A 24,016-nucleotide genomic window follows, 5' to 3' on the forward strand; every position below is an offset into this window, starting at 1 on the left:
TATATATATATATATATATATATATATATATATATATAAAAAATAGGGATTCTCATTTGTATACGTCTTAAATGAAAAAAGGGGACCTATAATTCCCAGCGTCCTTTCAACGCGGTGGTTTAGTTAGAGTTATCATGATTTATGCGTTCAATGGATACGACCCCCCTACCCCCCTCCTTTCCTTTCCTTTCCTTTCCTTCCCTTTCCATCCTCTACATAGCTGTTGAATCAAACCCTACCCTGCTGGTATTGTGCCAGCTTTGAAGTACACCCAATACCTTTGCGTAAAAATGTACCATTTGGCAAGACGCACGACGTGAGGGGCTGATGCCACCTCGAGTGTATGAGAGAGAGAGAGAAAAAAAAAATAACGCGGATCCATTTTAGAAATGGCTATTGTATTTATTGAAAAGGGTGTATTCGTTCTACATTTTTTTTAAGCTGCGCCTTTCAACGCCCCAAAACTCGATTAGATATAACAAAAATATTTGGACATGTTTGAGGCTTCGTGTCAGGTAGCGTCCGGTTGATGTGTCGGAATAGACCGCTTTGTTACATAATTGATCTGACAGGATTTGGCAGAGTCTGACCCGGTGATGACACATTTGTTAAAATCAGCTCACGTTCTGTGAACATAAGCCCGTATGCCTATAGGCCTGCCAACCGATGGGATTGTTGTGCAAAGGCCAGATATCCATACTCCAATTTAGAACAGGAATTCTGCATGTAGGTACAACTATGAGTGAAACCTATGGTCAGAGCTGGCCCAAGTCATTGCAAAGTAAGGGTCAGCTTAGGGTCCCACTGCCAGCAGGGTGCTGCAAAGGGAAGAGATTTGAGACATAGATAATGTATCTGCATTACAAAACACAAGCATAAATGTCCATTGTGAAGCTCATAAGTGATGCAGACCTTTAAAACCATGCAGGTGGCAGCAAAAGAACCTTGTAGACATTGTTTAAATATTGCATAAATTGTGTTTTATCATCTTATCATGGTATGTCATATTCTCTTTTTCCCCCCTCACCCTATAATAGTTACAGCTTTAGACTACTGCTTAACTATGACAGAAGCATCATCTTGATGGGTCAACTTTAACCCTCTTTTCAGTGTTGGAAGCTAATAGCTGCTCAGTGGGCATGTAGAAATGTAAAGACCACCAATTGAAAGAAGGAGCTGAATGGGGCTACCCTCTAAAGAGTCTTTATGAGCCTTATAGTCGAGATTTGGAGAAAGATTCTCATAGACAGTCTGTATCTCAGCTCATTATAGGTGACCGTAAGACAGTAAAAGAGGATGATTTTAATAAATGATTGATGTTGTCCCCTGTGAATTACTGTATGTATGCTAATTATTGGTTGCCATTGGTAACATTACACACATGGCATTTTCTATGGGTTCTGAACAGTCTTTCCCACCAAAATGTAAATGTTGTTAAATGAGTTAACTGCAGCTTCCAAAATAGTCTTATTTTTATTAGATGTAACCATTAAGCAATCATAATTTATGTCTAAAAAACAAAAATCCCAGTCTTGACTCAGATTAGCCCATTTTCTTGTTTCTTTTATCATCAAAACCATTGCTGGATCATAGATACAACAAACTGACCTTTTTTATTTACCTTTGTATTCCCATTGACATTTTATTCCCTAGAGCTATATATATATATATATATATATATATATATATATATATATATATATATATATATATATGCAAGGGTTAAATGAATATAACTGAATTTCTTCAGTAGGGCATTCCTAGAGTGTCTAGCAGTGGATGCCAGTACATGGTTGAGTCACATTACCTCACATGTAATGTATAAATAGCTGGTAAGTTTAAAAGTTTGGAGATTAAATATATATTGATATAATCTCCAAATTTAAATAATTAGTCATTATTTCAAATGGCATTTTATTCTGTTTTCCCTTATTTTTTATATTTTAGGTGCGTCCTGACCTCTTGTGGCCTTTATGCCAGAATTGTTGTGCTATTTAAACCATTCATCATCGTCAACAGCAAAAATCTTATCGCTATATGTAATTTTAGAATTTTGTTATCTTACAATTTTCACAAAAGTGAGACAAATAAATTTTCAACAATCTTCAAATAATTTTCGACCCCGATACTTTATTAGCAAAAGATCTACCTCCAAACCTAAGTTCAAAAAGACCCCTAGAAATTATTTTTTTCCCTGCTTTAGATTTTTTTTTATATCTTTAAGCTTTTAAGTATCCTAAAACATTTGACTAACTTCTCCAAAATGCATAATTTTTAGTCATTCTTAAACTTAGGTGATGTTATCTCCAAACATATGGTTCAAATTAAACTAATAAAACTTAATATTTCCCCTGTTCATAAGAACTCTATCTAGCTTGTTTTCCTTTTAAAAGAATCAGTGACTAAATGTATTGGATGCCATAATTGCACACTGCCATCTCCTCTGCTGTGACATTACAGTATTACACTCAGTGCTGCCCTTGCTACACTTGTTACACTGGAACTGATTTCCATCACACTAATACATGTCAGGCCAAGAGCTTTTCTTGCAAGATAAGATCTCAGTTACATTCTATTCCTGACATCAACACTCCAAGCCCTTCAACCCTCCCTCTCCACTGTCTATAGCCCATGGGATCAGAGCGGATGGAGATGCGAAAGAGGCAGATGTCGGTGCAGCAGGAGTCGGCAGCGGGGGGAACTGCACCGGCCCAGCAGGACCAGCCGGGCGAAGCCAACCCGCGGGGCTCCAACGCGTGTTGCTTCTGCTGGTGCTGCTGCTGTAGCTGCTCCTGGTAGGTCTGAGACTTCACTCACTCAGGCGCAGCGTGACCAATATTACTGCATGCGAGATCCAACGGCAAGCTGGTGTGTCTCAACAGCAGGTCTTAGTTTCTGTTTCACACTCTTGATAGATGTAGATCTGATCCATGGATTTCAGTTAAGCAGCAACAGCCTCATCACATTTAGGAGAGAATAAACATCGTATTCAGACTAATGTCTGGATAAAAGCGTTGCTTGTCTGCAGCTTTGCATTCTGACTGACACAATCAGAATGAATATGAATTATTAAGAAACTGATGCATTTGAAACTAACGTAAAATCATAACTTCACCACCGGATACATAAAAAAACAAAACAAAATCTAACAAAGTGGGAAGGGTCTAGACATGGCCAAGCGTGACGGTGAGCGGTTAGGGCGAGGGAAAGTAATAGTGAATATAATATGGCTAAACAATCTAAGTATCTAAAATAAAATGCTCTGTGGACTAATTGGCAATAAAATGCTTACATAAAAAAACCCTATGGATCAGTTCTCACAACTCTTGACTCAGCTTGTTGGTGGATGTCTAAGTGAGATTGTTTTATGGTGCTTTTCCTTTTTATGTTAAATCAGAATACCATCTAAAATAGTGATTTCCTTAAGTTTTTAAAGTGGTTATCATGGCCAGAAACAAATGATGAAGAATATGAGCATTTACAAACCGGAAACTGAAACACGACACTTAACTTCTCAGTTTCTATCAAAAGTAGCATTACGCCCGAATGTGGTATGAGATTTTTTTTAACAAAATCAGAGTCTAACTTAATTCTGACTGGATGTAAGAGCGTTCATCTTATAAGAAATGATACAGCTCATTTTATTAGTTAGTTTCTGGACACAAACTAAGCTTTTAAGAAGCATCCATACATTTTTAATATGCCTGAGGTCAGTGCCTTTCCACAAGCCTGATGTGAGCTTGTTTTATCCATTTCAGTTGTTAAAGGTTTTCTACCACCATTGCAAACAAATCAATTATCCAGTCGTCTCATCTTTCAACTGCCTGACTGAATGTGTTCCTCCTCAAATGTGAACAAATTGGTGAGCATTATCAGAAACAATCCAAAAGCCAAAAAGCCTTATGTCCGTTGTAACTGAAAGCTGCTAGAACAATGTTTTATTGTACAAAGAAAAGAGTTTTTTTGGACTGAGAGGATATTGACCAACAAAGAAACATAAGCTTCAAAAATGGATTCATTCAAGTTTGGAAAAAAAAAATAGCAGAAAAGGTTTATTAAATAAAAAAAATGGTAGGGCTATTTGATTCTAAAGACACATTGAAAGTTGAAGGAGTCTGTGTATAGAAAATGACAGTAAATGTTGTCTAAGTCAATGTGAAGCTTTCAAATACAAGAACAATGGCCTGCATTTATAGAATGCTTTTCCAAGACAGGGAAACTCCAAAGTGTTTTACAGTACATGCAGCCATTCACTCATTCACATGCTGCTGGCAGATTTTGTTAAGATGCTAGAATAAATTGAGCACAAAAATAATGAGTTTCTGGAAGTTAATTCAAGATTAAAACAACTAATTTCAAAAATCTCATATCATTACTACTAAAGGCCCATAAATAGAAAAAAAAGACTGAGACAAAATACTGAAGATTTTGGTGTTGAGTCTGAATATTTTGACCACTCAAGCTGCTTTCACAGTGGGAACAGTTAACTCTGTCTGGTAACATGAGGACTTTAATGAAAAATGCAAAACCTAATTGATCATAATTGGAAACTTGTAAGGATGGGCAATAAATGAAGGTTTTAGGAATATCGTAATTAATACTGTCCTCTCAATTTTATGTATTATTATTGCTGTTACATGGAGTCCTTATATTGAGCAGCTCCACTTCCTATTATAAGGAGGGTTCCACATCACCATGGAATGACTGGATGCTGACTGGAAACAAGCATCAGCTCCCAAATCAAAGCCACTGAGATGAACCAGTCTTCAGCTTCCCGTATGCACAACCTAAATGCAATGATGCAAGTGCCCATCCCTGGCTCTTAATTGGTTGGGAGGAGGGTATACTCTGGATAGTTTGCAATTTAGCGTAGCCACTTTACAGGCATTTTTGTTTTATTTGTGGGGAAACGAGAACCACGAGAGAACCCACTCATGCAACAGAAAACTAAGGGGTAAGATAATTTTCATTAAAAATTATGCATGAGTGTCTGATGTTGTAAATGTAGGTCAGTAAGCCTACTGTATATTGATCTAAGTTTCTATATTTGATCTTGATCATCTCATGCATGCATACATGTAATGAGATGTTTCACTTGTAAAATACAAGTTTAAAAGCTACAAATACATATTGCTTTGCAACAATACAAATACAAATCAAAAGGTCACAAATACCAATCTACAATAGCATATTAGGGGAGAGGAACCTAGTGATTAGGGAATAGAGCTTGGAATCCTGAGGTTAGGATTAGGGTTGGAGTTCGAGCCCCACTCCCACAGACTGCCACTATGGATCCCTGAGCAAAGACCCATAACCCCACACTGCTCCCCGGGCACCGCACAATGGCAGCCCACTGCTCCCCAAAGGGATGGGTTAAATGCAGATGGCTCTTTTCATTGCTCTGTACTTGTGACAGTGTAATGATAATAAAAAAAAATGTGGAAAAAGGAAAACGCATATAAAACTGTAGTACTCCTTACTAGTTGGTGGTTGACAGTGCACCTGGAAAATGTTTGCTGTGTTTTTTTGTTAATGTGAAGGAGAGGAAATACGTCCAATCAGTGGTTCTATTAGTGGTTAGCCAGCAACCTTTAGGTGCATTACTACCATCAAGTGGTAGGGAGAGTAACATCTTCATCAGGGGTTTTAGATACTTGTAAATGTTTTATTTGTACTTTCAATTTTACAAATTTTTTACTTTCTAACTTATATTTGTAACTTTTAAACTTGTCTTCTCCCAGATGAAGCATCTGATATCAGTATGTATGAGTTAAAAACAATGAATGAATACAAATCTTGAATTTATTCACATCACTGACTTCCAATTATGGTTTCAGACATCTGTGTGTACATTTTTATTGAAAGTTATCCCTTGCAGGACTTGCAAACTCTAATGCAGATTGAGATCTACAGCCAGAATCTTCCTACTGCAAGCCAACAGAGTTCATGTGTTCTAGTGGGAGGTTTTATGGTCAGATGAAGACTGACTTCAATGTTCGGAGCCAAGGGGAGGCATTCAAATCTAAACAAAATAACAAAAAATGGAACAATGGATGACTTTTGGCAAATTCATTAACTATTTTAATTTACACTAGCATAACTGTGCCTGTTTAAAGTTTACATACATTCATCATTGGTATTAATGTCTTATTGATTTTTTGACTTTTATTCTAGAGTGCAGGTAGTACAGTCCATCATCCCTGAGGGATATTCAGCCAAACATAATCGTATGAAAATAGTCGATATCCTAGCACCTGGAAAAATAAGGAATGCACCATTAAAAACTCCAGATCGATACGACATCCATGCCAAAGATGTTTATATACCTCAAATATGCACTGTGGGTTGTACTGTAGATTTATAGTGTAGTGCCACATATATATCAAATATCGATAAAGAAATCTCTTTTATAGTGTTTTGTACTTTTGTACCACTTAATTACTAAATCATTTCCATGACCAAAAATGTAAAATCAATATTTTTCACCAAGTTCTTTCTCTGTTTTGAACAGGAATGAAGACAGGGATGAAAGGAATCGAAAGGCATCATATGATGTCAAGGAAGGGAACTCAGACTGTGAAGACTGGTAAGGCTAAATCCCTACTAAACAATGCCTGACAAATAAAACAGAGTTCTACTCCATCAGATTGATCAGTCAATCAGATAAGTGATTTACTCCCCTGTTTTTTATTTTACATGCAGCCCAAAGCCCACGCTGGAGGAGGTACGCATGTGGGGGCAGTCGTTTGACAAGCTGATGTGCTGTCCAGCGGGGAGGAACTCTTTCCGGCAATTTCTTCGCACCGAGTTCAGCGAAGAAAACATGCTGTTCTGGCTCGCATGCGAGGAGTTCAGCAAGGAGACCAATAAAAGTGTGATTGAGGAGAAGGCCCGGCTCATCTACGAGGACTACATCTCCATTCTGTCGCCAAAAGAGGTGTGGGACCATTATTGATTTCATTTGGTCTAGATAAGGTTTGTTTTAAGGGCCTTATGATGTCCTGCTTGAAGGAGAATATCAATGCCACTTTTATTCTTCTTTGGTGAAGCCTCTTTCAATTAGCTTAGCTTTGCACAACGTTTACCTCTACAGAAAGATGTTAGGTCCAGCTAATAAATTCCATCATATCTATACACTAATGTGTGTTTTCTTAAACTCAGGGTTTTTTTTTCTGAAACTCCTACTAAATAAATGAACTAAAGTTTTAGTCAGTCCATACTCAATATGCAATAATAAGTTTACAGACTCCTGGAAATTGAAACAAGACACACATAAGGTGAGCTTTTTTATGAAAATAGATGTAATTTAGCAGATACAAGACACTTTATGAGAAGATGTAATCTAATAAACATTCATGTGACTATACGATAGTTTTAGGGTTTAGCTTGGGTGTCTTGTTTGGTTATCTATGCAGTTTAAGTCTCACCTAACCAAGGCTTATGTGTCCTTCATTTGGATCTCCTCTCATTCCCATTGCAAGCTCTGATTAAATGCTGCTGGAATGATCAATTAGTCGAAGTGAGCCAACCGATCACTTTACAGATAATCTACAGTAATGAATATGAATGATTTTTTATGATATTAAATAATTTCTCCCCAATTGACTCTAAAAAAAATTGTTTTAATTCCCTGATCCAAAGCATGTGGCAAGTTTGGGACAGAAAAATCAGATACACATGCTACTTTATATATTAAAAGTCACAGCATTGTGAGTTTAGACATGTTTACAATTTTCATTAAACACAATTTAATATATGGAAAACAAATTATCCTCTTTGTGTTAATTCACAAATTAGCTGTGATTAACTTGATTTAGGGATAGCTGGTTTTAAAATCGCAGTCCACAACTAGAGCTGTAGACTTAAGACATTTCTGGAGCAGACCTTGTTTGACAAAATGAAGAAGGCTAATAAATCTTAAACACAATACTTGCTTAAATGTAAAAAATAAAATAAAAACTGACTCTATAACAAAAGAGGAAGATGGGAAGACAAATTTGTCTTAGTTAGGGCTTAAACAATTAATGCCATTAATGCATTAGAATAGAATAGAATAGAATAGAATAGAATAGAATAGAATAGAATAGAATAGAATAGAATAGAATAGAATAGAAAATCCCTTTATCATCCCCCAGTGAGAAAATTCCGGTGGTTAAAATGGTCACACAAATATGAACCTTAGAAAAATGTCTAAGAATAATATAATAGTGAAGAGTTAAAAGATAAACAATAAAATAAAGTGTTTTAAAAATATAAAAACTGTGCACCTGGAGAATAATTCACCAATATACAGCTATGGACATTTTTACAGTTATGGATATTTGAAAATAGCAGCAACATTAGAGATGTGCAAAATGACAGCTGCGTGTTATTTAACTGACTAAGATAGAAACTGTGCAAAATCAGCATGAATGTAACAATTTATTGAGGTTGTTGATTATTGGAATAATCATAAACTAATTTAGTAATTGATTAATCGCTAACTGGAGTGTAGAGACTTTAAAACATGCCTTTAGCTGACAGAGCAACCCACAGTAAAATTGTAAAAAAAAATGAAATAAAATAAAATATATATATATATATATATATATATATATATATATATATATATATATAAACATTTTGCATTCAATATTCTCTATCCAGAACTCTAATTGAAAGCGTTTTAGGTTCTCCTGGTTTAATTTTGCAAAAGATCTGCTTTAAGGAACCTTTGGCTATCCGATTATTAATTGACTAATCTAAAAAGTAATCAACAGATTATTCAATTTGCTAAATAATCGTTAGTTTGCAGCCCTAGTCTATATAGTGAGAAACAGCAACAGATCTTTTTATTTCCCGATTACATGTAATCTACAACACTAGACAGAAGTGCATAAGCATTAGTAAAGCTGCTGTTGTAGTTTAATGCTGACTTTGTGCAAAGTTAAGCTAATCAGGGAGGTTGTAAATACTTTTTGTTTAAACTCTTGAAATAATGAAAAATGCCATTTCTTACCTCCTCACCACACAAAAACAGAACATTCTATTCTTCCTGATGTTGTATTTTCTCAACTTCCAGGTGAGTCTTGACTCCAGAGTGCGAGAGGCGATAAACAGGAACATGCCGGAACCCAACTTGCACACGTTTGATGACGCTCAGTTGCAGATCTACACGCTAATGCAAAGAGACTCGTATCCCCGCTACTTGAACTCCCCAGCATACAAAAATCTGCTCAACACTCTGTCAGAGCAGTCCCCCGAATCTTAGGGTGGCGACGACAACCTGTGATCTTTTAACTCTCTTTGTCCTTTCTCAGTCCTTGAATCCCCACCTACCCAATCGATCCCTACACCAAGTTTTTGAAAAGAAAAAAATCTATATATATCTTTGTATGTTCAGTGTAGGATTACATGAGCCAGGCCTCGGGCCCCGGCCCCCTTCCCAGGGATCACAGTGCTATTGTGATCTGCACCTGACCGAAGACACTCAGGTCTTAAAAACCTCCCGAGGGCTCAACATCACATGTACTGCTACAGATCAACATAGCAAAACACTCCAAAGGAAGATGAATAACTTTAATTCTTTTTTTTCATTTTCTTCTTCTTTTGATAGAAATATTCTATTTTATTTGTGTTCAGAATTTTTTATGGTCTGTTGTTTTTTGTATGATTGTTTTGGGGGAAAATAATTCCTAATGTAGATTATATACATACATATATATATATTTATGAGTTTGTAAATAGTTCAAATGGAAATGTGAGTATTTTATGTGGAAACGCCTGGTTCTATTTACTGCGTATGAAAATCAAAGCTCAAATCAAAGCTACACATTAGCTTGACTTGCAGGCAGCTTTGTGAGGTACTGTTGTATTATTTATTCTTATTTGTTTTCACTTTGGTTTGTCACCAAACCTCGAATATCAGTACCTGTGGCAGCGACTTGGCAACTCCAGTTGTGCACAACCAGTGTGTGCTTTAGAAAGGAGAGATGGGATGCAAGAAGCAAAAATCAATAATGATGAAGAGTGTTTTAGATTTTATCCATTGCCTATAAAAGATATTGTTGTTTTTTTTAATCCTAGTGTTACATATTGAACACCTCACAGGTGTATTAAAGATTTATTGGTGTCATGTTTGAAGCTTAAGTAGAGTTTACCAGAGAAAGTATTTTATTTAATATTGTTCCATAAGAAAAAAAAATTTAAGTTATATGAGAAGTTTTAAATTAAAGTAAATAACAGAAAGTTTTGACATTTAAATTAAGATAATATTTATTTTATGGGTCTAAATTTTCCAAAAACTTTCAAACATTTTCCTGATAATCACTACGTTGTTGTATAAAAAAAGCAGTTTCTGATCTAAATTTTTTATCTATTTTGCTTTTATTTTAAAGATATAAATCAATATTTTCACATCTCTTACCTGTTTTTTAGGCTTGTAACTTATTACAGTTATATGTTTTAAACCACAAAGTCCATGAAAACAAACCAGGAAAAAAGTGATGTCATATTTGTTGGTGTCAAGTACCTAGGTGTCCACCTAGGACCGAAGCTGGAGCTTTGAGATCCAACAAACCACCATTTAAAACAATAGTATGAATCTCTGCTTCAAAGCAGTAACATACAACAGAACGTAGAGCATCGAAATTTAAAGGATTGGTTTTGCACACAAACATTTTGATTTATCAAGAAATTAAGCATGTAAGATTTTATTAGGGGTGCTGACTGATGAGCAACACTCTTGATGCATGCTGTTCTTGAGTCATGCAGACAAAGTAGATCCATGGCTCATGAAGTTTGTCTGATTACTACAGTGAACATTTTCTCAGAGGGGATTCCTCCCTCTGACAGCACTTGATATATCACTAATTTAACATGATCTGAGCGAAAAATTATATTTGATTGCTTTTCCATCTTAAGTCTCTGCCAAACTTTTGTCCACTTAGTGACCACATGTAAAGTACTTACTGGTAATTTAAAAATGTATTTGGCTACTTTCTTAATATCTTGCCATATTTGTGTAAAGCAATGCTATCTATATTTATTTTAGGTGCTTTTTGCACCAATATTACTATTCTCTCTTGGTTTCTGCCAACTGCAGCACTGCTGGTATAATATTTAAACAAAAAATATGAAAACAGGTGAATCATGGCATTGACGTTCCTGTTTTTGTTTTGACGTATCTGCTTAGAAAGCAATGGAAAGGCTGACTGGGATTTATTTATTTTATATTTAAAAGATGTTGGGGTTTTTTTCTGGCTCTTCTCTACATGCACTGAAATGTTTTATGACTGCATTTATTTGACCTGATAAAAAAGTTCTGGCTTAGGATATGTTTTAACTAAATAAAAAAAAAAGAGCAGTTGAAACATTTTTAGCAATAAATTTATAATGAAAATAAAAGTTAGAATATTTATCAAAAAAAAAAAAAAACACTCAGGAAAGTGGTGAGAAATTACAGACCTGTTAATCAAGCATCACTTATGAGAATGATTATAAACCAGTTATACATGTTTGAAAAGTATACAAAGTGTTATTAGCAGAACTGATGGTTGGGGGTCTAGCCAGGTTAGCATCAACACCAAAGTTATCTTGTAAACTGTGTTCATATGTTTTAAGAGAGTGCTGACTAAAATTGGAGTTGCCAAGTATTTAATACATATAGTATCTAGTTTTATTTGAATTACTTTGTTGCCTCACATCCTGTCACTCGAAGACAAGATCCTCACATGAGGAAGTGCCTTGGCATGCAGTTTTCTGACATCTTTCTCATGGGCAACAGTTGTTTCACTGTCTTGCGCTGTAACATTGTTCCCCTGGAGCATGACTACAGTTTTACTGGAATTAGTCCCTCTCACTGGCTAAAACATCTTGTGTTTGGTCTCTGTTCCTCTATCGTGAGTAAATCTCTTTATTGTGACAGAAAGCAGCACCTCTTTGTCGGCTGGAAATAGAGACGGCTGTGACCGGGGCTGAGGAAATGGGGCTTTTCGCCAACCTGTGTGCTTCACGGTGGCACTTGTCTTAGAGTTCACCCAAAATCACTATATACAATGTGCAATTTGAGCTGATGGGTTACACGGTGTGGATCAACCTCAAAACACAATCTAACCCAATGGCTTGGACTGATGCCTATAAATGTTACTTTTGTTTACTATATAAAATGTGTTATTTTGCTCTGAGTTTACTTATGAAGACATTTTTCGAAATAAAAAACAAATAATGTGAATGTTTACAGTATGGTTTAGGTTTAGTTTTTTTTTCTTTGGTTGTTTTTTCCTTCCACTTTCATTAAATAAATTGACTTGTGGGCATTTTGATTAAGGAAAAAAAAATAAAGCACAATCATTTTACTCATTTTGGGGTCTGAGTCATTAATACATCTTGACATAAATAAGAAAATAGTTGAATTTTATTTTTTTTAGCTATTTTTAGACAATACATATTAAAGCTAAGCTTAGAAAATTTTTGTTTGTCCTTCTTCTACATGAGCAGAGAAACATGTCTTAATTATTCTGTTTTCAATAGTTCTTGACCGTGGTTGATTTTACAGTACAGGAAGCAGTCCTGAAACTAAATCTGCATTTCAGTCATATTGTTTTTTTAGTGAGTTTTATGGTGAAGAAAAAAAAAAAAAAAGCCTTCTCCCGTTCGGTTTTAATAATTCTGGATCAGACCCTGGGGAAAGCGGAAATAATGGCCAAATTTAAATCATTTAAATCATAACACAATTATTCAGTAGAGATTGAAACATTGATGGTCGCCTGATAAAAGTTAATCTTAAGATATACTCAAAGTAAAGAAGGACAATCAGCTTCTTTTTGTTGTAAAATCACAGTAAAGTAATATGCTTTTTAAAGGAACAAATGTAAATTTAGATACATAAAATCTTACCATTTACCTAAATCTTTAATATTCTTGCTGTTTAGGTTGTTATTTTCAGCATTTTTTTGAAATATTTTGATTTTACTGCATCTGCTGATTTTTGTTTTTAAAGACGGGGTAGATGATCAGATGTAAGAAGATGAATAATTGATTATTATGGAGAAAAACCTCCAGGCAGCTGCAAAAAAAAATTTGGACACCATTTTCCTATACAACCAGGCCTGCTGTTGAGTTGTACAGTATAAGGCGATGCATTAGCCATATGGTACAAAGGCCTATTCAAAGTCCAGCCAAATTTTTTTATTGAGAATTATTTTGAATATAAAACATTTTAAGTCTCTGACTGCACAAAACTATAACTTAGGGTTATGCAATCATTTGTGTTTTTCTAAACATTCAATTCAATGAAGTTTGGTTCAAAGTTCTTTTTATTTTTAAAGAAAACCAGCTGACTACATCAACTCATTTACTCGAAAGCAACCCATCACACCAAGCATGCTGGTAGTGACAGTGGAGAGGAAACCTCCAGCAGAACAAGGCTCAGTGTGAGGCTGACTGGGGTTAAAGGAAACAGAAGTAGACATAGAAAAAGAAACAAAGATCTATCTAAAAAGGTAACTGTCAACAAGCTCCACAGGCGGCCCCGTCCAGAAAAAACACAGCCAGGAAGACGAGCTCCAAGCCAGTTCCCATGTAGATCAAAGAAAGCACATACAGTTAGTCAGTCAGAGAAACTACACTAAAAAAAAACAGTCTAAGCTCCAACATCTTTAAACAAAGGTATTGATGGCAGCACTCAAGCTAATATTTCTCTCTGGGATGGTGTCATAGCCAAACAGTAAAAGACCAGTTCAAGCTACAAAGACGAGAAAAAAACAGAGCGCTTGAAGTTAGAGATTGAACCAACAAATACTGCAGAACGGGCAAATAGATACTGTAGAATGAAGCAGAATGATGAAAAGGGGCCCCTATGTCCTCCAGCAATCTAAGCCTATAGCAGCAAAACTAAAGAGATACCTCTGGATAACCTGAGCCATTTTAACAATAAGCTTTATCAAAAAGGAAAGTTTTAGCCATAAAGTTTTGCCTTAAAAGTAGACAGGGTGTGCCTCACAGACAAACTGGTAGTTGGTTCCACAGGAGAGGAGCCCGATAACTAAAAGATCTCCCTTTACTTTTAGAAATTCTAGGGACAACTAGTAAACCTGCAGATTGAAAGCGAAGTGCTCTGTTAAGAACATAAGGAACAATCATGTCTAAGATATAAGACGGAGCTTGGCTATTTAAGGCATATATGTGAGAAAGTGTTTTTTTAAATTCTATCTTGCATTTAACAGGAAGCCAATGAAGAAGCTAGGAGAGGTATGATCTCTCTGAACTCTGGCTGCATCATTTTGGATCACCTGAAGGCTTTTCACTGCAGTTTGATTTAAATGTCAGGCCCTGATCAAAAATAAGTTTCACTTTATTATCTGAGATCAATTTAATCCCATCCAAATGTAGTGATTGAATTGTCATTACTTTTTTAGAGACTCTGGTACAAAGGCAATAATTTCTGTTATGTCTCTATTTGGAAGCAGAAAGTTAAGAGTTAAGAGGTTTTTATATCTTCAATATTACAATTTGTGGTCATAAATAAAGAGTTTAAAAGTAAGAAATACTTTTGGAAGATGCTCTAGGTTTAACCCTATAATCTTATTTGTAAAATATGACAGATGGAGGTTTAGGATGGGTTGTAGAAAGGCAGCAAAGCTGCTCATTATCACAGAGTGCTTGCACCTGGCAATTACAAAAGCTCCAGGAAAGGGGGAACAATTGGGTTTTTCCTGATCCAGCCAATGACATTATCTCTTTCTCTAGACAGATTGATCATATGCATACATCTGCATTCACTTTGAATTGATGAATATTCCACCAATTACAAAAATATACTCCCACACACTCATACAGGATGTGTGTCCACTCAGACCCTCACAGGCATTAGGATGATGTTAAAGATTTACATAAGCAGTGAAGATTAATAAAAGACGAGTAATTAGGAGCACCACTTTTTAATCAAATGGATTACACTTTATTGGGAATTAAATAAAACAGTACAATGCTGTGCTGGGAAAGCAAAAAAAACAAAAAAAAAAAAACATTATCCAAAGTGTTAAAACTACATATAAAAACGCAGATAAAAGAGAATGACACAAGTCCATAGCATATATCTGACAGCAAGAAACAACTAATAACAACAGTAAGAGATTTAGAGAGAGGGTCCTTAAGGGAAGTGACAATAAGCTCAATCTATGACCAAGATATTTACTCAAACGGTAACCGTAGTGGCATCTTGGATGTCGAGTACAATGTAACCACAGAAGACAAAGCTCCGCTCTGCTGCAGATGGATAGAACCTGGTCCGGGAATTTTGCTACTTGTCGGGAGTGCCGTGGATGAAGCCAACAGATTCAGCAGAACTAGGAGAAAAGATGCATTTTGATGAACTAAAAACACCACAGACTAAAAGTTTTCAGAAGTCTACAGTCAACAGAGCCCTCTAAGAGGACATTGAAGTAAAGTCACGCTTCCTTTTGCTGAAAAGCTGTATGGAGATGATTTTAATTTCCATCAGGACCTGACACCTGCCTATGCTGCCAAAGCTAGCAAATGTTGGTCCAATGACCATACTGCTCCTGTGCTTTATTAGCCAGCAAACTCATCTGGCATGAACCTCATGGAGAATTTTGGTAATAATGAAGATCAGACGGCAGACTAGGGATGGTTAACAAATTCTGCACGCTTACAGGTAGAGACAGAACTACTAAATACCTATTCACATAAAAACAAACGGTACCATGTTTCATACCTAAATTAAAACTCTATCAAACTTAGTGTAAAAGCGTGTTATTTTAAATGACTGGTAAGTAAACAGCACAGCATGCAAAAATCTGTGTCACTGCTACAGTAAACAAAACAAGCCTTAATAAGAGAAAACACTGGAGAAGAGGGCTACACTTTTAAAAGTGAGATCCAGATTACGATCGCTGCACTATTTGTAATGTGAGATGCAATGCAAATGGCGGAATACTAATCTGAGGAAGGATCTGGTTAAGCGCATGATGCATACCATTTCCACAGTTTCAGATCTATGGCTACAACTCCTACCCTGGCAGTAGCCAGTTTGATATGTGTAGAACTTAGTTGAGTTATACGTTATCAATCTGGTATGGCTGCTGTTCAGTCTGTCTGTGAAAAGGAGGGACGTTTAGTACAATACGTCGAGCTGATTGGGTGAGAGGTGGGTCCTCCAGCGTAGCCATGTTTGTAATGCCCTGGCAAGGCCCTTTTGACTGTCGTTATTCCTACATGTCCCACCCCAAAAAACACTGCTGGCTTGTTACTGGTCTGACTCGCTGGTTGTTACGAGACGGCCGTATTAACGGGAATCTTTCAAGATGCATTTGTTTTGCAACTGAAATCTCAGATCTCAACAATCCAGCTTGCACCGCAAGGATAACAATTCTTGCACTCAGCATAGTTAGCGCCCTTCAGCGACTTAATCAGCGACTTGAAATCTGCAACCAGCAACAAGGATGGAGGAAACATCATCACCTGCTTAAGGTAAATAAGGTATATAATATAGGTACTGTGAGCTGACGAGTGCTACGATGGCGTGCTTCAGAACCGAATCACTTGAATATGAAAACGGGACCCATTCTTATAGCAGACCCAGCAATCCAGATAAAGCCCCTGTTATTCTTTGACGATTTAGCCAGCTTATGCCTGACGTATGAAAAATGTGGACATTGGATAAGTTATGGGTCAGTTTTGTATAAGTATGAGCACTCTGAAACATGCTGGCACACGTCGACATATGCCAGCGCATGTTCATACGTGGGGCATAAGTTACAGGTAAGTTATCTGATCGTTGACATACGTTAAGTATAAGTGACTCTTGAGTCGTGGTGTCTAGCTTATTCACAACCTATTAGTAACTTATGCATAACTTATCTCCAACGCATATCAATGCATTTGACGTGTTTCAGGTGACTGCTGAACGTGTTTCTAACTTACAGCTACTGTATAAAGGCGTATTGGCAGGGTTTTGGTATTAAAGAGGGTTCACAGGAGGAAACAGTCTGTACTCCTCCAGAGTTCATCCCCATCATAGGGTGAGCAAGCAGGTGAATGTGATGGATCCTCCCTGAGTTCACACCCACGACCAACAAACTTCCTAGCAGACATGATGCTGAATCTGCTGCCACTGCAAACCCGCTTTCTGTCTTTTTACTGTCTGTTTTTTTTTTTTTTTTTGGCAGACAGTAAACAGCAGCTAGGTTAATTCAGCGATCAAAGACATATTTTTATGTAGGCTGGGCACCTCTGGGTGCATCGCTGCTCCCCTAAAGACACTGGCTTGTGACATTTCATGGGCATTACGCTGCCATGCGTTATGCATAAGTTAGGTTGTCGTTGGACACAAAGTCTGAAATTGTTATGAATACGCTATGTATACATCCAAAATTGAACACGTACATAGAACGTTCAGCATATGCCAGCGTTTAGAAGATTCTGGGATGTCAGGCATGCACTGGCTAAATCGGCAAGGTACGACAGGGGCTTCACCTAAAGGCTGCTATAGGAGCAGCTTGAGCTTCCATTCCATTTTATAGATCCACTAACTGATCTCTTCCATGCCATGCAGCTTTGATATAATAACTCAACAAAATGAGCCTCAACCTTTTGCATATCCTTCACTAAAAGCTTGGAAAGCAAAGAAAAAGAATGAAAAGAAACAAACACTTCTCTGAAGCTTGGAATATCAGTAATGCATTTTTTTTAAATAATCTTTTTGTTATATTCTTATTTTCTCAGACACTGAATTTAGGTGTTCAAAATATGTGAACCATAATCATCAAAATGAAAAAAAAAATAATGCTTGAACGATTACACTAAACAAATTAATGCTAAATGATCTGTACAAGTTTCACAGTTACAAAAAATATAGAAATTTTTCATGTTATTTATCCCATATTTTAGAGATGTGCCTGTGGTCCAAAGTGGAAAAAATAAATACCATTAAACTCCTGAAGACATTCTTTTGTTTTACTAAATGCGTCTCCTCTAAATGTGAGTTGCTCAAACACAAAAGCTCTGGATGGTTGTGCAAAAAAAACATCATCAACTGGATTTAAAAACAGAGGAAACTCTAAATGCTAACTGGAGTCAAAGAAGAGACTAGGATAAGCTCAATTACCTTCCATCTATTTCCACACTGTTGGCAGAAGACAAACGTGGTCATCGGCTCATCAGCACTTCGAGTTTGAACCTAAAAATCATAAGAAAAGTCAATGCATCATCCCCCTCAGTAAAACTTTTATAATAGAGAAATAAATCAATGAACACAAGTAAATACACTTTAATATTATTGTTCTGTTTATCCCATTTGCATGCTAACATGAACTATGCTGTTTGCTGCTGGCAATTTAACTGAGAATAAAAAAATATATTTGAACACCATTTCAGGAATAGATTCATAAAGCACTCTACCTGTGTGTAGGTGCAGTTCTTCCCCTTGCATTTGCCACAGGTGAACAAATCAGTCTGAGTACCGCCGGTAGTGGCCATCTGGTGGTCCCTGACCGCTTCTTTGGTCAAATTCTTCCTCATTTCTTTCAGCTCATCACTGGCCATTTCCTACAAAAAGAGGGGCAAAGCCTTAAGTCAAATATATGCTTTGATTGGTTGTTCTAAAGTGAAATTGGATATATGACTATAGGAAGAAAGATGGCAGATTCTCATGTGAAAAGCAAACAGAATGGCAAATGTGCACTGAGCACCATCAACAGACAACATACCTCAGCGGTCATCTTGGCTATTCGCTCCGGGGTTACGCTCCCACAAAGAACGGTCCTCCTTAAATTGGGGTTCTTCATATCCTTTAGATTCGAGATTCGGCTCCGCACACGGTTCTTGTATTTCATGTCTGTGTTCTTAAACTCTTGGAAGATACGTAGAAGCAGGTCAAGGAACTCAATTTTCAAGACGTTTTGGTTTTTTTTTTTTTTTTTTCCTTTACATAAGAAGAAAAGGCATAATACAAAGCAAATATAAGAAAACAGCATAAACAGTGATCAACTTAAATATGTTCTTTGAACAAATAAAAAAATGAGGATTGCCATTATTAAAAATATTATATGAATCTAATTAAAATAAAGAGATCAAAATTAAATTATGATATCTAGAGCCTGTGTGGTCCTAATAAAGTTCTTGTAAAAAGGATATATTCCTCAATCTGTGCCCCAAGCTCTTCACAGTCAGCACCAATGGCAATATGGTCCTCTAAAAAAAATCAAATATAGAAGTCATATGAGAAAGAAGAAAGTAAAAATTCAAACAGCAATCAACAACAACAATTATCAAACTAAATGAATGATCAAATGTTTCAATGAGTGCAGACATACCTCCAGTCTGCAGAGCATTGGCCAGCATCTCTCTGCACTTGAGCCGGATGGAGTCGGAGGTGATTGGGGCACGAGGAAATGTGGTGGCTAACGTGTTTGAGGCGACTTCAGATGTTTCACTTTTGCTGCTGGAATTACTACTTGAACTGCTGCAGAAGGTTGGAAAATACTTGAAATCAATAAGTGCAACAAAGCAGGACAAAATCAAAAACATAATACAAACACATTTTAGTTACCTTTCTTCCTTTGCCTCTGGGCTTCCCTGTGAAGGAGAGACGGGTGTTGTTTGGTCTTTTCGTTTCTCATCTGGAGCTTTGTCTCCACCTCCAGGCTCATCTGCAGAGTAAATTATCCACATCAAGAAACCATAGATATCAAGTAAACTTTATTAAAATATGTTGAATTGATATAATTTAATGTGAAGGTGACAAATTTAGTGTATGGAACCCAGAGGTGCCATTAACTAATAAAAAAGACAAAGATAACTATGCCTTTCTACATTAAAGTGATTGGTCTGAAGTGGACTCAGATCTTAGAGTTTCACTATCTGATACTGTAAATGTGAACTAAGTAACTTTTTTTTTTTAACCATTTTTGTTGACAAAACAGGTTTAAAAATATTACCCAGAAGCTTCTTCCAAGACTTAATCAGGGACTTGGCGAGAGATGTCACCTCTTCATCTGTGCTTTGTTTGCGAATAGCATTAACGGACATTCCAATTCTGGTGGACTGTTGACAAAAGGAGTATCAGTACTTGTGTCCATCCTAAATCCATAGGCCCTCATGAAGAAAAATTAACATACCTGGAGCAACTCCAGAGTCATGGGTACACTGCGCAACTCTTTCAAAAGATCCAAAGCACCGGCCTGCAGTTAAGGAGACAAGAGCCTGTTAAGGAAAGCTTTATTACAACTCTGTACCTCTAACTAATCTTTGCAATAAATTATATCATAGCTGTAACCAAACTGTGGATTGAGAAAATCCAGTTAGTTCTAATGTATGGGTCTATTTCATAGAGGTCTAAACTCATGTTGGAACAAGACTATATTGCTGTCGCTCTATTGTAACTACTATTTCAACAAAGTGTTAAGTTTTCGTGCAGTTTTGCATAAATAGCTTGGATATTTAGAGGGAGGCCCATCTTAAAAACACTTTCAATTAAAAATTAGCCTTTCCAAGCTATAATTTAAGAAAGGTTACAGAGATTTTTTTTGTATAAATGTATAGATGTTTGTCTCAATAGCACAATTGGTACCGAAAATAGAAAGGACATACCGCCATAGGGCCCGGCAATAAATTAGTATCAATATGTATCATTATTAAAAACCTATCAATAGAAAATACTCAACAAAAATAAATGAAATATTTGATATTTATAATGAACTCTGATTAAAAACCACAAGGCATTTTGGCATTAATGGCAGAGTAACATTTAGGGCTGACCTCTTTTTGAAGGTTATGTTAAGATCAGTTTTGGGTTACAATTTAAATATGGGGATGTTTCTCCTAGATCTTATTTTAATTATATAAATAAAACAAAAGTAATTATCAATTTAAATGAAGGTCTCATAATATAACAAAGCCATATCTCACATCCCTAATTTTCCATAAGTAATTCCTTCTGTAATTCTTGTAAAAATGACTTAAAGTGTTATAAAAAAAGAGAATGTTTCAATGTAGCTAAAATATTTTAAAAGTGTTACTGAAGCAATGCCAGTGTTATACAGTTTTCTGTGAGCTTTAAACAGAAATAAATGTTTTAATTAAATAAAAAAAAATAAAAAATCAAATGTAATGTTATTAGAACAACAAAAATACAAATGATCAAATAATGAAATCCCACTTCAATTTTGATAGAAAATAGTTTACTGGAAAAAATTAAAAACACTTCGTGTGCATACAAACAAAGTTGAAAAAAGAAAATAAACCAACATAAAATATCCTTTTTATTTCCAATAAGTGGTATTTAAAAGCCTGAAGGTACATCAAATTAAAAGATTTATTGCAAAACAATGTGGGTAGCTTCAGTCTGTGTCATGAAAAATCAGCTTTCTCTATTTGCACACTATTTGGTATAAACAACAACTATTGGTATAAAACATTTAAAAGAATCATATTGTAAATATTTCCTTCTGACCTTAAAAAAGTAAACTTGACTTAATAACTGTAGTTACATGTCTCTGGTGTGGTGATACAATCTAAACATTTAACACAAATGTAAATTACACAAAAATACTCATTCTAACCTTTTAAATTATGATTAAATCAGGCTTTGAAATGATCAGTGTGCTGAATATTTTACGGATTAGAACCAATTGTTTGCTGCAGCTACAGTGAAGCAGCATCATAACATACAGTAGTAATACTGCACGGCTATAGTTGCTTGGCGGCTACAGACTGAGTAACCAAGGAGAACTAAGGACGCTATTTAGCAGCGAATGAGAAGAAAATAATGTAGTTATGAATTATATCTCTAATTATATTGTACTTTCAAATTCACAATTAGTTTAAATACCTACTGCACACATATACATGCATTCTGTTGATAACCGCAGCGGTTCAGCAGCGGCTAACTGCTAACTTTTAGCAACACAAATAAACACACTGCCAGCAAACAACTTATCATGAGCTAAAGTGTTAGTTTCCAAACTTCATTGATATCATTTGTGAGTATTTTACCAAGTGTAAAAATGTGCACATTTACGGCACAAACATAAAACCAAATTATATTAGCATCTAGAATGTTCTTATAAAGTGAACTTGCTAGAAGCTAAATTAGCCGTTGCTATCGTATCCCATTAGAGCCTTTGCTAGCACGGTCGGCTAATAGCATTCATCTCTCACAACATCTCACCCCGTTTTTTTTCTGCGCCATTTTATCCATCTTTTTCGCGATTCTGATAATCTCCTCTTCCTCCTTCTTCCCCATCTTGATTAATTAAAGAGAACAGGACAAAAAAACGAACACGCGAAAAGAAAATACGGGACAAAAAAGACCACGCCAGGAGAAAGAGGCAACGGCGGAGGCGGCAGCGTCAACTTGGCGGACCGGGACCACAGAGCTACTGCCCCCACTGTGTAGCAGACCTGAGTAAACGATGCCTGGAATTAACGTACATAAGGGGAGTTAATCGAGACAGAAGCATCGATGATGTAGCTGGATCCTATTGTAATCATACGACTGTAATCACTCTGAAATTAAATAAGAAAGTGTCTTCTATGTGATTTTTATATATACATAGATTTTTGCAATAACCGAAAAAATAGTTTCTTGTACAACAGAATTTTTTTTTTTTTTTTTACAAATATACTGACCGCCTTCAGGTGGCACCCATGCACAATGTTTTGTTTTTTCATTTTTTCATTTTGTTTATTTATGTTTATCAAGTTTTCAAAGTGCAACATACAAAAATCACTCACCCGAGTAAAAAGGATACATATATTTAAAAAAAATACGGTCTAAGAAAAAAAAAATACTCTTACCATTACAACAATAGTAATAATATAAAAATAAATAAAAACATTCAATAACTGAGGAAAAGAGAAGAGAGAAAGATAGGAATAAAATAAAAAATGGAAACAAGCCAGACAAGTTATCTAACTAACGGTTACACTGCACTGATTACCATTTACACTTTAGGATAGAGAAATATGGTCCAGAACTGGCTGCCAGATAATACAGATCTTATTAGTGGAGCCCTTAACATCATACTGTAGTTTTTCCAAATGAAGAATCTCAGTAAAATCGCTTATCCACATTTTAAACCAAGAAAACTTGTCAGTTTTACACAATCTTAATAATTCTTTCTTAGCTATTACCATTCTATAAAATGCGGTAGTTTGCGTAGAAATGCTGCAGTTCCTAAGTGAGGGAGAGTATCCAAACAATGCAATCTGGGGGTCCAGAATCAAGGTGCACTTATACACTTCAGAAAACCATTTGAAAGAGCTTAGGGCATGATCAGAACAGATGAGTTACAGAGCCATCGGTGGATTTACATCTATCAAATTTTGGAGATATTGAGGGGAATATTCTGTGCAATTTTGTTTTTGAATAGTGGAGTCTGTGAAACACCTTGAGCTGAATTAACTACTGCTTTACATTAATAGAGCATTACCAAATCCTCTGAAGACCTTCCTCCCAGAGCTCACTCCCAATCTGTAAGCCCAGCTCCTCCTCACATGCAGCCCTTAGAGAGTCTGTGGCAAAATTGATTCCCTCTACAAAGATGCCAACAAAGCTTGAAATTATTTATTATTTTTATTGTGGGGAACCCAACAGCATTCTGCCTAACTTATTTTCTGCCAGAGGAGATACAAAGTTCGGGATGTTAATTTGAACATAATTTCTAATTTGCAGATGTCTGAAAAAATCTGTGTCCGGAAGAGAGAGATGTGAGATGTTTGTTTTAAACAATGTTAATTTCAATAGAAAATCCATCTCGTTTTATATAAGGTTAACTCGTTTATGGATTATTATTTTATTTATTATTTATTTTAAAATTCGGCTCAAGCAAACTTCAGAAGGCCTAATTAACAACAGTTTGGAGGGAAAACATGAGTTTTTGTATGCTGTGGTACCTAATAATTAAATCATCACCTGGGCAGTAGCCTATATGAGAGATGAAAGTAATAGATATGGGGATGTTGAAGTGGAGATTCATGAAAGGAGTGAAAGAGGAAATGAAGGTAGATGGTGTGA

The 24,016-nt window shown here is 36.0% G+C and overlaps 2 protein-coding genes across 3 annotated transcripts in view; one reads left to right on the forward strand and one right to left on the reverse strand.

Annotated features, from left to right (window-relative positions):
- The window catches only part of LOC107098286 (regulator of G-protein signaling 20-like), a 12,668-nt gene extending 366 nt beyond the window's left edge, over positions 1-12,302 (forward strand). The window contains exons 2-5 of the mRNA XM_015395874.1: positions 2,629-2,795; positions 6,512-6,586; positions 6,703-6,937; positions 9,062-12,302. Coding sequence (XP_015251360.1) covers positions 2,629-2,795; positions 6,512-6,586; positions 6,703-6,937; positions 9,062-9,250 — 666 coding nt within the window. The 3' untranslated portion in view covers positions 9,251-12,302. The remainder of the gene's footprint in view (positions 1-2,628; positions 2,796-6,511; positions 6,587-6,702; positions 6,938-9,061) is intronic.
- A 2,625-nt stretch (positions 12,303-14,927) lies between these two features.
- On the reverse strand, positions 14,928-22,394 carry tcea1 (transcription elongation factor A (SII), 1). 2 transcript variants are annotated; one of them, XM_015395873.1, is made up of 10 exons: positions 22,169-22,394; positions 20,118-20,180; positions 19,938-20,043; positions 19,550-19,649; positions 19,314-19,459; positions 19,135-19,191; positions 18,708-18,862; positions 18,400-18,546; positions 18,107-18,178; positions 14,928-15,326 (listed from the first exon to the last, which is right to left on the reverse strand). In XM_015395873.1, exons 1-10 carry the CDS (start codon positions 22,241-22,243, stop codon positions 15,318-15,320), a joined length of 930 nt encoding a protein of 309 aa, XP_015251359.1. In that variant the 5' UTR covers positions 22,244-22,394; the 3' UTR covers positions 14,928-15,317. The 2 variants fall into 2 exon arrangements, with proteins under 2 accessions (XP_015251359.1, XP_015251358.1); XM_015395872.1 differs by having other exon boundaries at positions 14,929-15,326; positions 19,314-19,462.
- Between the last annotated feature and the right edge of the window lie 1,622 nt (positions 22,395-24,016).

The sequence above is a fragment of the Cyprinodon variegatus genome, unplaced genomic scaffold (genome assembly GCF_000732505.1).
Source record: "Cyprinodon variegatus isolate N-32 unplaced genomic scaffold, C_variegatus-1.0 Scaffold766, whole genome shotgun sequence".
Classification (NCBI taxonomy): domain Eukaryota; kingdom Metazoa; phylum Chordata; class Actinopteri; order Cyprinodontiformes; family Cyprinodontidae; genus Cyprinodon; species Cyprinodon variegatus.